This window comes from Sprattus sprattus (assembly GCF_963457725.1).
Source record: "Sprattus sprattus genome assembly, chromosome: 1".
NCBI lineage: Eukaryota > Metazoa > Chordata > Actinopteri > Clupeiformes > Clupeidae > Sprattus > Sprattus sprattus.
In genome coordinates, this window is record NC_137920.1 from 64,637,136 (window position 1) to 64,654,165 (window position 17,030).

The 17,030-nt window shown below is 40.9% G+C and overlaps 2 protein-coding genes across 4 annotated transcripts; both read left to right on the forward strand.

Annotated features, from left to right (window-relative positions):
• Positions 1-560: 560 nt before the first annotated feature.
• Positions 561-6,123, forward strand: yipf6 (Yip1 domain family, member 6; the record flags this gene model as incomplete). Its single annotated transcript, XM_080834269.1, has 7 exons — positions 561-593; positions 1,474-1,602; positions 1,786-1,864; positions 2,251-2,293; positions 3,996-4,121; positions 4,486-4,646; positions 5,489-6,123. 7 exons carry the CDS (start codon positions 561-563, stop codon positions 5,608-5,610), a joined length of 693 nt encoding a protein of 230 aa, XP_080690395.1. The 3' UTR covers positions 5,611-6,123.
• Positions 6,124-12,097: 5,974 nt separating this feature from the next.
• On the forward strand, positions 12,098-14,868 carry LOC308360829 (uncharacterized protein). 3 transcript variants are annotated; one of them, XR_013968534.1, is made up of 5 exons: positions 12,098-12,292; positions 12,628-12,724; positions 12,976-13,123; positions 14,431-14,558; positions 14,674-14,868. XR_013968534.1 is itself a non-coding variant. In XM_080832980.1 (4 exons), the coding sequence occupies exons 1-4, from the start codon at positions 12,596-12,598 to the stop codon at positions 14,776-14,778; spliced, it is 510 nt and encodes a 169-aa protein (XP_080689106.1). In that variant the 5' UTR covers positions 12,488-12,595; the 3' UTR covers positions 14,779-14,868. The 3 variants fall into 3 exon arrangements, 2 of the variants coding, with proteins under 2 accessions (XP_080689106.1, XP_080689107.1); XM_080832980.1 differs by lacking the exon at positions 12,098-12,292 and having other exon boundaries at positions 12,488-12,724; XM_080832981.1 differs by lacking the exon at positions 12,098-12,292 and having other exon boundaries at positions 12,488-12,724; positions 13,033-13,123.
• The last annotated feature ends 2,162 nt before the right edge of the window (positions 14,869-17,030 follow it).

Genomic DNA, 17,030 nt, shown 5'->3' on the forward strand with positions numbered 1-17,030 from the left:
CAGTCGCATGAAAAATATTCCCTTGACACTTTTCCTTGTTGTGGGAGTGAATGGACAAATGCGGGCAGGGCAATGGAAAGAAAAAAGCGAGAAACTCCTACTCCAGCCCATCTGCTGTCTTAAAGAGACAGGCGGCTATTGTGAGTAGAACAATTACAGACAGCACCAGGAATCTACACATTACTCTTCGAAATAAAAGTCAATAAATCCCAAAGATTTTCCATACAAATATAGGCCTAGTAAACGTAAACCCATCAATGTGTTGGAAATATTAGCTTTAACCTTACACTGCGATTGAATAGGTTTATTCTACATTAAACTATTTAAAATTAAATATGAATCATTTATGTATGAGTTCGCTGGGATGCTCCTTTGAAATAGACATTTTAACACCGATGTTGAACAATGCGTGTTAGATTCCAGTGTAGTTTTAGAACTGTTTGCATATTCTTAGCGCAGTATTGAAGTGGTTGAAGGTATTCAGTTGACACGTCTTATTCGGAAACGTAAACGACAAAACAGATGACGTATCCACTTTACATCCGTGCAGAGTTGTAAAGATGGCGGAAGTAGATGAAGCTAACAAACCTCTGGTGAGAATATAACAGTTTTTCTTTAACATTTGTCAGGCAACAATCTGTTGATTTTAAAATTCAAAATTTGATCATATGTTTTACTGAAAAAAAGACAAACCCAACAGGAAAGATGGTCAAAATCGTGACCGCAAGATAAGAAGGATCTTGGATTTAATTATCAAATTTAGCTTTGCTAGCTAGATAGTTTAGTTGATCTTGGCTTTTTAGCGCCAGAACATTGTTGGAAACACAATTTTTACATGTGTTATATTTATTGGAAGAATTAATGCAAGGCATAGAACTATCTTACTTGATAAGCATTAGCTGGTCATATTCACAATGTTCTTTGTAAGCCATTTGACATGCAGAGCGGTATACGCTAGGTGGCCTAGCAGGCTAGGTAAGTATCTTTGCTGGCTAGCTATGTCAACACTACCTGTCAACTTTTTGAGTTGACGTCGAGTATCTCTCTGTCATATCTTTTATTTGCTGTATGTTAGTAGCTTATGTCTTTGCTCCAGACAAAATTACTTACTACACTTGTTGTTAGCTACAGCTGCTATCGTTACGTTTAGGCTATGCCAACGGTACCCACAGCTAATGTCCATTGAATTGCTTCACGTGTCAGTTAGGGATCTACCGGGGATGAGAGACCCCAACAATGCAGTTTTGCGTGGTTTTGCCTTATTCAAGGCATTTGCATTACAGACAGGGTAACAGTATTTGGGATCGTTCAGCCACTCATCCTCCCCAAGCTTAGCCAAGTCCTTCAGTACACATTTTCTGTGCTTACAAATTCTGCCAGCTACACTGAAAGACTATTTAGGTCTACAAGTAAAAGGGATACATGAAAATATATGTGGGGTTGCCATTTATGTATGATGTGTTTTTGCCACAGTTTGCCGGTCTGTCAGATGTCTCTATATCAGATGACATACCTGTGGAGGGGGACATTTCCGTGCCTATGGCCTCCCGTAGTGCAGATGATGAATTTTCCACCCTGGATGAACCGGTCAAAGACACCATCGTAAGACTGCCGCACACATTAATAGTCTCTATGAGAAAGTTGATTTATTTGCTGCCCGATTGTTGTTTTCATCTCAGCACTCCAATTTAACATTATTATATACAATTTAATCATTTTTTGAACGCACCACATTGTGTTGTCATGTGATAAAATTCAGATGTTGAACTGAAATCTCTCCTGCAGTTGAGGGATTTGAAAGCTGTGGGGAACAAGTTTGTTCATGTCATGTACCCCAAGAAGAGCTCAGCACTCCTCCGGGACTGTGAGTATCAATTAGGCTGCCTTATATACCACTCAGCCTTCATAAATGTGAGGTGGAATCTTTGGTCCTTTTTGCCAACACTGTCGCATTTTGCTATCACTGACCCCTAATGCCCTGCATTGATCAGTGAGGTTTGAATGGGATAAACATGACTGGGAGAAGGTTACGTAAGAGTAGAGCCAGTTGGCATGTCTTTGTTAAAGCAGCAGTGAGGAGTTCTGGACCAGCAAACCAGCAAGGAAATGAGCAGAATGCAAAAACCTTGGCAATACCAACACCAAAAATAGCAGAGAGATAGAGAGTTCAAAATGAAGTCTATAAAGATTGCTGTTCTGTGTTGTCCCTCTGCTCTCTCTAAATATGTCATTTGATCTTTCCTTTGTCAGGGGACCTGTGGGGACCTTTGCTACTGTGCGTTACTCTTGCTTTGTAAGTATGAGATGATTTGTCAGATGTGCTCTGTGCCGTGCTGTTAGATGTGCTGTGTCCTTGCTGTTACAAGTGCTATGCTGTTAGTGTAGGCTTTAGGTTAACACAATGGGTTCTCTTTGACCTTGTCAGGTTAAAGAAGTGTTGATGATGATGATAAGTGCCTGTGAGGCATCGACTTGGTCAAACAAAGCTACATTGCAGACAAAATAGACCTTCCAGAGGTTTACCATTGTTGAACAAAAAAGTGTTGTGTTTTGATGTGATGCCAGACTACAATACAAGAATACAATGGACAGTGTTTTCCTAGTCATAGTTTTGTACTACAAGCAGTTCCGCCTTTGTGTTGAGTAAGGGCTCTCCATATTTGTTTAACCTTGCAATGTTGACATAATAAATTAGACTTACAAGACATTTTAATTAATGCATTACATTTATGTACAGGGGTTGGACAATGAAACTGAAAATAAAGCGTTTCTCGACAGTATATGCGTGGCCTGGTGGCCAACCTTCACTGATTTCACATTCCATCAGTAAGATCAGAGTGTGAACGTTGAATTAGCAGAGCAATTGCACAGCTGTACATAAAATATTGCAATCCACACAACATAATGGAAGACATTTCAGAGTTCAAAAGAGGAAAAGTTGGTGGTGTGCGTGCGTCTGGATGGCGCATCTGTGACCAGGACTGCAAGTCTTTGTGGTGCATCGAGAGCCATGGTATCCAGGGTGATGTCGGCATACCACCAAGAAGGATGAACTGGTTTGTATTAAAAAAATATAAAACCACAGCTGCACAACTCACTGCAGAATTAAATTTGCACCTCAACTATCCAGTTTCCACCAAAACTGTTCGTCTGGAGCTCCACAGGGTCAGTATTCATTGTCCGGCTGCTGTAGCCATTCCTTTGGTCACTTGTGCCAATGACAACTGTTGGTTTCAATGGTGCCAGCAGCGCAAATCTTGAGCTGTGGAGAATGTGAAACATGTATTGTTCTCTGATGAGTCCACCTTCACTGTCTTTCCCACATCCGGGAGAGTTAGAATGTGGAGAAGCCCCAAAGAGGCTTACCTAACGCACTGTTGTGTGCCTAGAGTGAAGCATTGGGGTGGATCAGTGATGGTTTGGGCGGGAATATCATGGCATTCCCTAGGCCCACTACTTGTTCTAGATGGGCGTGTTGCTGCCAAGGACTACAAAACCATTCTGGAGAACCATGTGCACCCAATGGTTCAGGCATTGTACCCTGTAGGTGTTGCCGTGTATCAGGAGGATAATCCACCAATACACACAGCAAGACTGGTGTCAGAGTGGTTTAATCAACATGAAAATAAGGTTGAACATCTCCCACGGCCTGCACATTCACCAGATCTGAATATTATTGAGCCACGTTTGGGTGTTTTGGAGAAGTGGGTCAGGTAACATTTTCCTCCACCAGCATCCCCTAGTGACCTGGCCTCTGTTATGCAAGAGTAATGGGTTAAAATTCCTTTGCCACTTGGCGGGACTTGTATCCGTTAGTCCCAAGATGAATTAATGCTGTATTCGTGGCAAAAAGAGATCCTACACCATACTAATAACTTGGTTTAAAACCAGGTTATTTCAGTTTCATTGTCCAACCAATGTAGTTGCAGTGGATGGTATTATACTGCAGTGAAATGTGTTCTGTACTGATGAAGGTTGGTCTTTTTGTGTTTCAGGCTGTTGCAAGGAGGATCATCAGATAGCAAAGGGGATGAAGGACCCCAGTTTGCTGAGGTTTTTGTGATAATCTGGTTTGGTTCTGTTATTATCACACTGAACTCCAAACTTCTCGGAGGCACCATGTGAGTTCATTTTTTTTGCCACTCGGTTAACTATGAATTCCTGATTTGCTTGAATACATTTTCAGTATTGCAAACTAAATTGCCAACAACAAGGAGTAAATTCACAGGAAGATTCTTTCAGTTATGGGATTTGTCTCACTATAGTTATCTCTCTCCCTCCATCTGGCTGTTGCATGGTTCCTAATTGGCTCTAAGTTAACTCTTTCTGAGTTCACCAATGTTGCTCTTAAGGATGTGAATGCTACTGCTATCCATATTAAGTACAGATGTGTGTGTGTGTGTGTGTGTGTGTTTGTGTGTGTGTGTGTGTGTGTGTGTGTGTGTGTGTGTGTGTGTGTGTGTGTCTCTGTGTGCGTGTGCGCAGATCGTTCTTCCAGAGCCTCTGTGTGCTGGGCTACTGTATCCTACCTCTGTGTGTGGCCATGCTGGTGTGTCGACTGGTTCTGCTGCTCATCTCTGCGACGACGGTCAGCTTCATCATCAGACTTCTTATTGTGTCTGCTTCCTTCGGCTGGTCAACCTTTGGTAAGTACTTGACTTTTGTAGCATTTCACTTACACATAAGTGTTGCCTCATGCCCTCCTTTCGAATCATCAGCTTCAACATCAGCTCCGCAATAAGAACTGATGGAAAGTGGCAAGTACTTGTTACTGAATGTTTTGACATCTCCACTATAAGACATAAATAATTAAAAAGACTCATGTCTGTAATTGAGATGATAAAAAGCCTTCGCCATGAAACGTCTTTCTCCTCTGCTCCACGGATGTGGTGAGCAAGACACCTGTAGGTGGCAGTGTTGTGTCATTTCAGATCTGTCAGTACCTTGGAGAGCTGGCACCCCAGTAGTGTCCTCAAAGACTCGTTCCCCTGCCAGTATCGGTGCCCACTTAAATTCTGCATGACTTGACTAAATAGCTCATGGCTGGAAGCTAGTGAGCTGACTAATGAGTGTAATGTTATGGAGCTGAACACAGGTGGAGTAAATAGCTGCAGGAGGCTAGCTCTCATTTGGCCCCTTTTCTCCAGTGACTGCTGAAAAGAGACCAAACACCACTGCATGCTGATTTTCAGTGCCTCAACTGACATGGCTTACTGCTGCAGTCAATTAGTCATATTTCGTACTGTGGGGTTAATTTTCAAGGGAAATCGATGGGGTGGGGGGGCTTGATAGCTCTTTGGCAAGTAGCGATGCTATGTTCTTCACAGTGCCAGGGAGAGGATGATTATCCTGTCTAGTGTGGTAATTTACCTGTCTTTCAGTCTGCTAGCACCAGTAGCCTAGGGCTGTGTGTGTCTCTGAGGAACTGAGGAATTCTCTTTAACTTCTGTTTTTTCCCCTGTGTTTGTGTGGCTGTTTGATTCCACAGCTTCCACCGCCTTCTTGGCTGACAGCCAGCCCCCCAATCGGAAAGCTCTGGTGGTGTATCCCGTCTTCCTCTTCTACTTTGTGATCGGCTGGATGATCCTGACGTTTTCGCCGTCTTCGTGAAGGAAAAAGTGTGGGTGTGTGTGTGTTGTGTGTGTGTGGACGGCCTACACACAGCAACATGCTCAGTGTATGCCTCTCTTCCTCTCTGGCCTAACCCCCACAACACCCCACTCCTCTTCGCTGCACCCCATTGGTCAGCGGGTGTGTTCCACTGATCATCGTTGGTCAGAGGTGAATGGCGGGAGGAGCCTCGTGGACAAGGAAAGGAACAGCGATGCCTGTTCCTTGCTCCATTGAGGGAATATAGAGGCACAGGCTATAGTATCAGCTAGCTTTATAGACAGTCTCACTCGAATGTCATTCCTACTTCTGTCTGTCTCTCTCCCTGCCTGAACTTTGCTCAATTGCAGACATAGTTATTACAGGATGGGGATGAACCCGGGGAAGTGAACACTGGTTTGTGTCTTTGAAGGGATTTTTTTTTCTGGCCCTGATATCCTTATCTAATCCTATTATGGGTTATGTGACCGCATATTTCTCTGATGTGCAGATTAATCGCAGATGCTTTCTAAATTTATCGTGTGTGTGTGTGGGGGGGGGGGGGGGGTGAGGTGGGCGGTGGGCATGCTGATATTCCTCCCCTGCAGTCCCTCTGAAGAAAGCCCCCCAGTGGGCTGTTCTTGAGATTTATAAGATAGACCATCGATGTGAAGGATAGACACACACACACACACACAAACACTCAAACACACTGCACCTTATATTGTGCTTCAGCATAGGTTAAACCACATGACCACCTCACCTCATGTATTGATATCATTTGGGGGGTTGTGTGTGTGTGTGTGTGTGTGTGTGTGTGTGTGTGTGTGTGTGTGTGTGTGTGTGTGTGTTTTTTGTGTGTGTGCAAACTGTACCCTTCTAAGTGCCTCACCGTTGGTGTGATTAAGAGGGAGTGTTCTATAATGTAGAATGTATCTGGGAGGTTAAAGGATAACCGACACACACACACACACACACACACACACATCTGAAACACATCTGAAACACCTCATACTCATCCCATCATGTGCATCCTTTCCTATAAAGTTAATTTGTTTTGTCTGTCTGTGTGTGTGTGTGGATACAGTGGACCTCATGTGGTGCCTCACTGTGGGTGGTATCCTGTGACACTACGTGACAAGGGTTTTTTAATGGAAGGTTTATTGATTTCTTTTTTTTATTTTAATCAAAAATGAAACTGAAAATCATAATGGCTAACACATTGGACTGTGTTGCTTGGCGGTCGTCATGGTGTTTGACGTTTAACATTTAGTATTAACTTGTCTTTGGTGTTTGTTTCTTTTGCTACATTTTCTCTTCAGTTTAGTTTATGTCTGTTAAAGTTCATATTTATTTCCACATTTGTGCTCCGAGTTTTGACGAATGTTTTCCAGAACTGTTATGCCTAATGTGATATAATTAAAAATGTGATAAAGGTTAGTTCCTCCAAGTTGCTATCATCATTTTCTGATTGCTTTTTTTTTTTCATGTCATTATTGCTCTTTTTACAGAGCGATAGTTAAGGTCATACTGCAAACACAGAATCTATTTCCACATGGGTTGTCTTTGCGATGAAACTATCTATTCCTTTGCACAGCGGTCAGAAACATGAAGCGCCCTGCTACCCATTGCTTTGATCTGTCCATACCTGAGAAGCATAGTTGGAACTGAGAGACTGGTCATTTAAAGTCTCTGAACATCCTCTAGTCATGAAAGACACTTATGTACAAGTAAGTCTATAAAATGCGAAAGCTTTGTGCGAAGACTAAGATTATGGCTATTAGTGGGTCATCTTCATCGGGACGTGCAGTTGGATTCCTGTGTATTGATGGTAGGACGGAGTGGGACAGGTGTCCTGGTATCTCCTGCAGAGTGTGTTATGTGTAGTCTACGAAGGACAGGATGGATATCAGCAGAGACTTGTCTTGAAGACAGGGAGGGAAACATGAATCATCCACAGCACAGCATATCATCTGTATCAAATAAAGTCAGTCATCAGAAGAGATTTCCATTCTCATCCATGCTGCATTAGACAAAGCTAGGGAATAATAAAAGTTTATTTTTTTTCAAAGTGACAGAAGTCTTTCAAAGTACTGGAAGTTGCCTGAATTCACACATTAGAATGTAAGTACTTGATGAACTTACAAACTTTCTGTCAAGTAATATCATGAAGAAATGCTTTGGTCTGTTGTGGCAGTTTTTTTCCCTTCTGGCTTCATCAAAGGGCCATGAGATAAGATTTATCTCCTCTTGCCATCAATCAGTATTTGGGGTGTTGTATTAACAAACTTTATGATACAATTATAGAAGGGTTAGACCATAGACAAGTGTTCTCTTTAATCACTCTAAAAAAAACTTCAAACGTTTAAAACTATTACGAATTAAAATAGCGGAAATAACTGATAAAAAAAGTAGGCAATAAAATAACACTGATGGAAAGACCTAAAGGATCCTGAACATGAGAGTATCCTCCTGACAATATCAAGACTACCTGAACATCATCTTGCCATCATTAGTGTTCCTGGAATAACCATCAACCGCTATCTGTGCCGGCAGGCACACACAGCTTTCATGTGTCGGCCTCAACGGGCATCGACTCTACCTCTCGCTTTCGTAGTCAGGCTTTCATTCACTTAAGGCAGGGGTTTTCACAGGGGTGCAACTGCCCAATGTCAGGGGGGTATGCAACAACAATTTTTTAGCTCCTGACAGCTTTTTTGCTTTATCCATCTTCCATCCAACCAACTCACTACTCGTAGCCTAGTTCAAACTGCTTGTGTGTTGAGCGGTCACGGTGCTCACTCGCCCTCTTCTATGTCAAAATTCTATTATGGAATCTTAAGAGATGAGGCGCCTACTCTAGTCTGTTTAGTCCTCTAAAATGTTATATAACATTAAGGAAATGCAGAAATGATTTAGAAACGCACAACAGCAGCTACATATAGAAAATTCCCCAAACATTTTTTTTTGTTTTTTTGTTACCATCGCTTTGGCGCTCCCATGGTGCGGCGCCCCTATGCGCCGCATACAGCGCATACCCACTTTTTGCGCCACTGGGTTTTCAACAGGGGGTCCGTGGTCCGCGACGGCATTGCAGTGCGTACGCGACATGAGCTTATGTTGATCAGTTCACCATTGAATTTTTATATTTTTATGAATTCGCTTTCATATTTTAACACATTTCCAGATTACTATTGAATAGTGAAAATATCGTGTTATAGGCAGAATATCTGTGCAGGTGGAGGGTACGTGGCGGCAGCGGTTACAAACATGCACGTGCGTGCAGGCACATCAGTGGGCCGCAAATTACTTTCTAGTCAGAATGGTGGTCCCTGGGACAAAACCAGTTGAAAACCCCTGACTTAAGGCATTAGACGTAGTCCAATGTCAACAGTGAAGGTTTTGGTGATTGCACAGGAAGAAAGAGCAGAGGATAACACGGTGTCCTCAAAGCCTTTTCAGCGCAACTGCTGACCCTACAATTACAAAGGAATGAACGAACAGGCAGGCACACACTCCTAAGCAGTAGGTGGGCCCACCTAAAGGGGAAAAACAGAGATGGATGTCTCTTTAGGAATTCTCGTTTTGGGGATGAGATGTCAGATAAAAGAAAAGCGAACTGGAAGCATCCACTCAGCCATGCATGGCTGAAGCGATATTGAGAATTAGCCAGATGTCAAGCTGAGTCTACTTGGGATTGTCGCCATGCCGGCCGTGCATGAAAGTAGCCTAATTGTGTTTGCCAAATCGAAGAGTTGTGGAAAGCGAGGAAGTCAGGGCAGACAGATAGCAGAAATGACTGGTGTTGAAGTTGAGTTATCTCTGTGTGCGTTTGATGAAGCTCAGGTGACGGCTCAGTGGTTTTTATGTCGTTCACTTACTAAGACGCTCTCCTGACATTATCATTAACTGTGATATTCCTTGGTTGTTTTGGTCTGTTTTCGATCTTTTTATTTTTATTTTCAGTCTTGTCTTTTCTCTCACTCAGCACCCTTGCTGTCTTTATCTTTCAGTTTCTGTCGCTCTCTTCTCTACTCCCTCTCTCCATCGCTCTCTCCTGGTCTGTCATTTCAGTATGCCTGTTGCTAAATGACTACCTCGACTCCCCATGTCCTTGCATGTTCGTTGCCTCTTTTTTTCAGCCTAGGTCTGACAGAATGTGTAAATGAAGTCATTGCAGCCTCAGGCAGTTCACCGATGGAAACATTAGGTAACATGTATCTCATGACCCAAGCTGTGTTTTAGCTACCTTCTGGGTTGAGGATTCACCTAACCTTGGTGAGGTGCTAAATGACTGACTATGAAGCTGATAATATTAATTGGACACCATTTGAAGCGAGTTCTGTGGCCTTAACATTTTTAAAGAAAATCGGTTTTTTTTTTTAGATGTGTTCTTTCCTTACAAATCATCAGTAGCTGCTGTAGTTTTCCTACACTGTAAAAAAAAAAATGTAGGCTAATAAAACAGAATTTTACTGTTTATTTTTACAGTTTTTTTCTGTATTTTTAAAATACCATTCATTTTACAAAAAGAAACTGTGATTTTACATGACAAATGTAAAATAACATGAAATCACTGTAAATGTAAAAACACAGAATATTTCTGTTGTTTTACACAGAAAAAACCCATTAGAAATACGTATATTTACTGTTGTAACACGGGTAGATGAAATCAAGCATTCTGATTGGTTGAGAGTGAGTCACTCAAAAATATCGAAACTGAACAAAGATGGCGGCGTGTAGCCTGTTAGTGGGAAATATTTGATGTGAATTAAGCTATCTACACGACTTTTTATACGTCTACATTGACTCGGTTAGTTGTTTATGTGCAACACGGATGGTGCACAGTATTGGTGGTCTTAACTGAAGCTCTCAAATATTATTTTAGGTTGCTGATTTCGCGTAGACCAAAACTCCATTAAGACACATAGTAGCTTAAGCTAGCTAGCCTCTCTGCTAAAAGTATACCGTTAGCATACAGATTATGCTCTCATACATAGACATATACATGTGTTATGTCTATGCTCTCATACGCCTCCCGCATTGAGGCCGATGTAGGGTCTGCGCGCGCCCAAATAGAACATTCTTGCACTGGTTACCACGGAGTTTCAACACTGACAAGACACACGACAGCAGAAGACTAAAGGTAAATGTCTTTGTACTTTAATTGAGTTCTCAAAAATAAAAAGTTTAATACCCTGGCATTGTATTTGACGATGAAAGGCTCATTGTGTATAGGTTGTCGTGCTGTCATGTTGGTGTGCTGAATGGGGGCCGTAATGTGAGTGTAGCCAACACCATATGAGGCTCTGGCTAACTTTGACTAGCTAGCTTGCACTGACAACCTTCAGTTCGTAGTCGTAAGGTAATGTAAGCCATAGTAGCTAGCTAAGGTAACATGTACATTTTATATTATAACCATAGAGCAGTGGCAACGCCAGTGGTGGAAATCAGTTTTCCCCAAACCCTTTTCTCTCGAAGCACAATCTATGTATTCTATGGGGGAACAAGTCTCACGGCACACCAGCATTACATGTTATTGTGTTGTCTGGTTGTGAAATGCCTTTTAAGTTTAGTTTGTTCGAGTTGCAGTCCTGTTGAAAATATGTGTTTTAAAGGGATAGTTCGGTTTTTAAGACATGAAGTTGTATGGCATCTACATCACCAGTGTAATGCAATCCACGCTGACTTACCTTCGACAGCGTCCTGTGAGCAGAGTTCTCGTCCAGTTTTGGTCAAACCGAAAGTAGTCCGGCAGGTTTCTAGACCCAGGAAAATAAAACGTTTCTCTTCCCAAAACATTATGTGTTCAAAAGAGTGATATATTTGCATCCCAAAACCGTTGTAGTGGAAAAAGTCACACCTCGTTATCACTTGGCCCTATTTTCAATACGCTCGATAATGCAATCTCACAGCTAGAGTCTACCTTGAGTTGATTCGCGAAAGTTTGATTCACCAAAGTTGCCTGAGAGAAACGTCCATCACAGGAAAAGGATGCTTTATGTCAATTTTATCAAATGTTGTCTCAGTTTTCATCGTTTTCCTGTGATGGACGTTTCTCTCAGGCAACTTTGGTGAATCAAACTTTCGCGAATCAACTTTCGCGAATCAAAGAGGTAGACTCTAGCTGTGAGATTGCATTATCGAGCGTATTGAAAATAGGGCCAAGTGATAACGAGGTGTGACTTTTTCCACTACAACGGTTTTGGGATGCAAATATATCACTCTTTTGAACACATAATGTTTTGGGAAGAGAAACGTTTTATTTTCCTGGGTCTAGAAACCTGCCGGACTACTTTTGGTTTGACCAAAACTGGACGAGAACTCTGCTCACAGGACGCTGTCGAAGGTAAGTCAGCGTGGATTGCATTACACTGGTGATGTAGATGCCATACAACTTCATGTCTTAAAAACCGAACTATCCCTTTAAATGTTTGTTTAGGGATTTTAAACTGCACCAATGGCTCATACATTTTTGCTTTGGTTTGTGTTTTTCTCCAGCCTCCTCCCCTGCCAAGACAGACACATTTTCTACCTTCCCATGACAGGCTGGACGACAGTGGATTGGAGTACTCAAAGTACTAATTCAATCAAAAGCTCCAAACATACTCACAGAATATGAGAAATCTGGTACCATATGCACAAAAAACAGGGTGCTACTTGTGAGGGTTGCTGTCAGCAATCTTGAGGAGAGATGAGGATTGTAAGTTGACGACACTGTCAAAGTGTGAGATTCAAAAGTATTGACAGTGGAGTGGAAGTTGTTCTTATATATCTCATACTTAAAATTAATATTTTAGTCAATACATGTGAAGTGTGAGTATAACTGATGGCAATACATGTTTCTAATTGAAGAGTTCAGGTGCAAAAACTTAAAAATGTAGGTATGATATAAAGGGAAATATTCTCAGTGCCTACTATACGATAATCATGCCAGCTGTGTTTTTTCCAATTTACCACAAAAAAGGTCAGGTGGACTTCTGAACTCTTCAATGTGTGTTTAGAAATGGTTTGGTTGATGCTGTCTGTTATTTTCAGTTACCCATCCAGTGATGACAAGGTGCGTCTTGACAAGAATGTTGTCACCACGTTTCCTAAATTGAGTGTCAAAATCCAGGAACACAATGAGGGATATGTCAGTGAAAAAAAAATTATGTTTACCTTCCCACCCCACATTTTACTGATGTACCAAATGTTTATTGTTTCAGAAATAAGGGCCATTGTATTTTTGGTATTATTGACTGATGCCTCATGTCCACTCTCTACCTTCAACCCATGAAAAGGAACACTTACCCCCCCCCCCCCCCCCCCCCAATAACTCAGTAAATATAGCCTGTAAATTCAAATGAATAAATTGGATTGAATATTTATCTTTGTACATCTTAGTTCGACTTCGATAGCCAGTTTGAGGGGAAAGCTGATCTTTTCCTTCGCAAATGGCAGATGAACATCATCCCTAAGCTAATGAAGGTTGCTGCGTTGGAGTTGTCTGAGGATCTGGAAAATCCTTCAACCACCAGGAACAACAGTGATGGTATGTTGGTTCGCATTCAGAAAGATAGGGGGGAAATGCACTTATAACTTTTATGCAATGGATAATAACTGAAGCCAGTTTAATTGTTCAAGATGACTTAAAGTGCATATGACACCTCAATACTAATTTTTTTTAATAAATAGAACGAAGGTGGTATTTCACAATAGATATATATATGTTGAGGAAAAATATACACATTTGACTTCATACACATTTGACAATCATCATTTGAATGCAGCGCCACTGAGCTACCGACTTCCCAAGCGACTCACTACCACCCTGCGTTAAAAAACTTAAATTACTTAAACGGAGGTACTCTGTTGCACTTGGTCGCCATTTTTCCTGACAGAAAACACATTTTCTCAGGGAGCCACCGGCTATTTCTTAAGGATCAGTTGTAAATATGCCTTCAGGGTGTGTTGCAGCATATTGCTCGAACGTCAGTTCCCATTCTTTTAGCCTTTTCAAATTTCCAAAAGACGAGGAAGTACGCGAGAAGTGGGTGCAGAATGTGTGTCGCACAAGAGTGCCTTCTCCAGCAAGCTTGAAATGACAACTAAAGTAATTTGCTGTGAAGTAATGCTGGAAGCATTGCTCTCTATCCATTAAATAGGGAATGTATTTCACGTATTTAGAATGGCTGACCTAACAAACAACAGCTGTGAAAGAGCTAAGAGACTGGAGGCAAACGGTACATCTGCCTCAATGAGGGGGGCGTTATACTTATTAGCAGCGAGGCTAGCTAGCTACTATGTCATCACTGTCAGAACTCGGCTCTTCTGCTGGCTCGTCTTCCAGATACGGCTCAATGCTCACAATCACCTTTACAAACTGATCCGGATCGAAGTCTTCCTCAATCTCATCTCTGCTTGAGTCTGTTGCAGAAAATTGCTCAAAATTGCTGAATTCTTCAACCTCCATCGCTAGTTGTGTGGCGTGGGAACGAATGAGGTCTACCGCCAGGTGACCCTGTGATGTCAGTGGTGGTAGACTTCATTCGTTCCCACACCACACAGCTATCGATGGAGGGTGAAGAATTCAGCAATTTTGAGCAATTTTCTGCCACAGACTTCAGGTTTCAGGTAAGCCGGCACTGCTTGCCGAAGAGCGTCGCGAAAACCACACTTTGAAATCGTGTACAAACCTAATTTTTCAATCATCGGGTTTACACATGACTTCAAAGTACTATGTTTTATGTATAGTCTTGATAATTATATGCCGTTTACCTTTTTTTTTTTAGGTGTCATATGCACTTTAACCTTGTGTAATGGTAGATATCTAATTTGGATTCTAATATTTTCATGTAGACATGCTTTGCTTCAAAGCACTTCAGATGCTCATACACCTTCTTCCACCAATGCCATCAGGACGAGGGGCTGGATGGAGTCGCTGCAGTGTTAAATCAGCCATTTCCTACCTCATGGACTTTGTGCAAGTATGTTTGTGTCTTATGACTTATTGGTTGCATCACTGAACCTCCTGATGTTGTGTTGTGGTCTCCTCCCCATGCTGGTTTAATAATGTAGTAATTCAAACGTTTTGTGTTACAGCCTAGAACGAGCATTTCATCATTGCTTGAGAATCCTGATTCATCGAGAGGCCACCAGCCTAGCATTGTGTGCATTGGACACCCAAGCGGAGCTGCCCAGCAGTAGCTGATCGTCGCAAGAAGTGACAAGATTGCTATGCCACTTGGAGATGAAGGGCTGATGTATTGGGCCTTATTGAAAAAAAAACATTTACATTTGCAGTCGAGTTGGAAATTATATTAGAAGATATCAAGAGTCTGTGGATTTTTGTTTACTTTTTTTTTTTTTTTACTTTTTTTCTTTCATTTCCAATTCAGTTGAATTTGTTTTTGTTTGTTTCAGAACCAGTTGCTGTATGGTTACCTGTTAGTTATTTTTTATATATATACAGAATAAAAATACAGAGAATGGGAAATTGTAGTTGTTCTTGTTCATCTTAGTCTTGTTCAAACACAATTCATTTAAGCCCCTTTTCCGACTGGCCAAAAACTGGTTTAAACCATTTAAAATTAAAATAATTATGGTGTTATTAGGTGAGTATAGTTTTTTTTTAAGTTGAAAGTGCTTTAAATATTCATTTTTTTTAACTAGTTTTTAAAGATTAATCAAATTATTGTTGTATACTATTATATTACATCACATAAAAAATTATATACAGGATTTTTAAACAAATAATGCCATTAAAACCAACTAATAACAGCACATTTCTGTAAATGTAAGCATTATTACTCGTATAACAATGTTAATCTACCATCTTCATGGGTAATTTAATTTAACAGCACATTTCTGTAATTATGAGACCAATAAATGGATTTAGTGTGTGAACAAGTGATAGAGAGAGGCATATTCTCAAAGGCTGAAAGATCAGGTAAGTGACTATACACTAAAAATTATAATAAACGGTAATTTTCTGGCAGCTGGGGTGCCAGTAAAAATACCGTAAAATAACATTAAATTACAACATTTTCACATTTTAAAACAATTAAATGACCTAGAAAAATGGAAAATAAATGTTGTATTACGAATAATGTTCGTAATATAACGTTTATTTACCGTTTTTCTAGGTCATTTAATTGTTTTAAAATGTGAAAATGTTGTTATTTAATGTTAAAAAACCTGAAAATAAGGGAAAATCTTGGTAAAATTACAACTAAAAACTGTATTTTAATTACGGGAAATAACCGTATTTTTACGGTACAGTAATTTTCTGTTATTTTACGGTATTTTTCTGGCACCCCAGCTGCCGGAAAAAAACCGTTTTTTTACGATTTTTTTTTTTACAGTGTACTGTGTATTTCCTGTGATGTTGGTGGCCTATCAGTGGACTTGATGTCACTGTTAACAATGGAGCTCTTTCTTTCTCTTGTGCAATCATGATTCTGCCATGATGATTCCGGGGTGGAAAACTGTAAAATCAATTTGTAAAACGTTTCCAACATTACCCCAGTTTGCTCCCTTAATGTTGCTCAGGTGAAAATGCATATGTCGTTATTTCCAGGCATCTTCTGAGATTGCTTGAGCAAGGATTACACCCATTGAAATTCTACCTTTAATCTTTTGTAGGCTATATGCATTTGACAGTCGATGCCCATCATTTTTTTTCAGGTTTTGCTATAGTATTGATTTGGCTGGTGATCCCAATTTTTTTTAGGCAGCTGACTGTTTACAATGATGACCTCAGCCCATAGGTATTATCAAGGCCTTTTCCTGCATGTTGTCGTGTTGAACAGACCACAGAAGGTCAGGGTTCAAAAGTCACACAGGAACCAGACCAAATGTTTCCCTCCTGCAGACTAGTCATTAAGTCGTTCTTTCTGTTTGATGAACCGGAGTTTTTTTTCAAGTGAGAAAACCAAATAAAACTTTCAACATGGCAGAGAAAAATTACTTTATTGATATGAGTTGCCTGTCAGCCATGGCCTGTTCAGTCAAGCTTTTCCCAGGACCAGTTCCAATTAAACTGAGCATAAGAGAAGAAAAAAAAAGGTCTAATCGACCTCATCAAAGTTGCTACGTCCCTTGAGTCGAAATGTCTATACACAGCTAATATTCATATTTGCTGCTCTTTGCAAGCCTTTGGAGAGATTGTCTGTCTGTAGTAAAAGATGGGTGGATGATTGGGGGGGGGGGGGGGGGGGGTCTTATATAAGACAAAGCAGGAGATAGGAAGCCAGAAACTAAACTAAATACTCTGTGAAAATTACAGGCAATCCTCTTATTGAGCGGGAGCGAAAAGAGTAGGGCAGGATAGGGGGAATTTGGTCAGGAATGGGGGGCGGCCAAACTGTGATTGCTACCAACCATATGTCAACAGGTCAGAAACAGCAGCCAGTCTTTCTGTCTGCCAGACAGAAATGGTGTTCATGTACCTGTCTACC

Excerpts from the sequence above, each read along its gene's own strand:
- LOC308360829 (XM_080832980.1), top strand. The coding sequence starts at position 12,596 with ATGGTTTGGTTGATGCTGTCTGTTATTTTCAGTTACCCATCCAGTGAT. Across the intron at positions 12,725-12,975 it reads AGGAACACAATGAGGGATAT|TTCGACTTCGATAGCCAGTT; the intron begins GTCAGTGAAAAA and ends TGTACATCTTAG. Across the intron at positions 13,124-14,430 it reads CACCAGGAACAACAGTGATG|ACATGCTTTGCTTCAAAGCA; the intron begins GTATGTTGGTTC and ends ATTTTCATGTAG.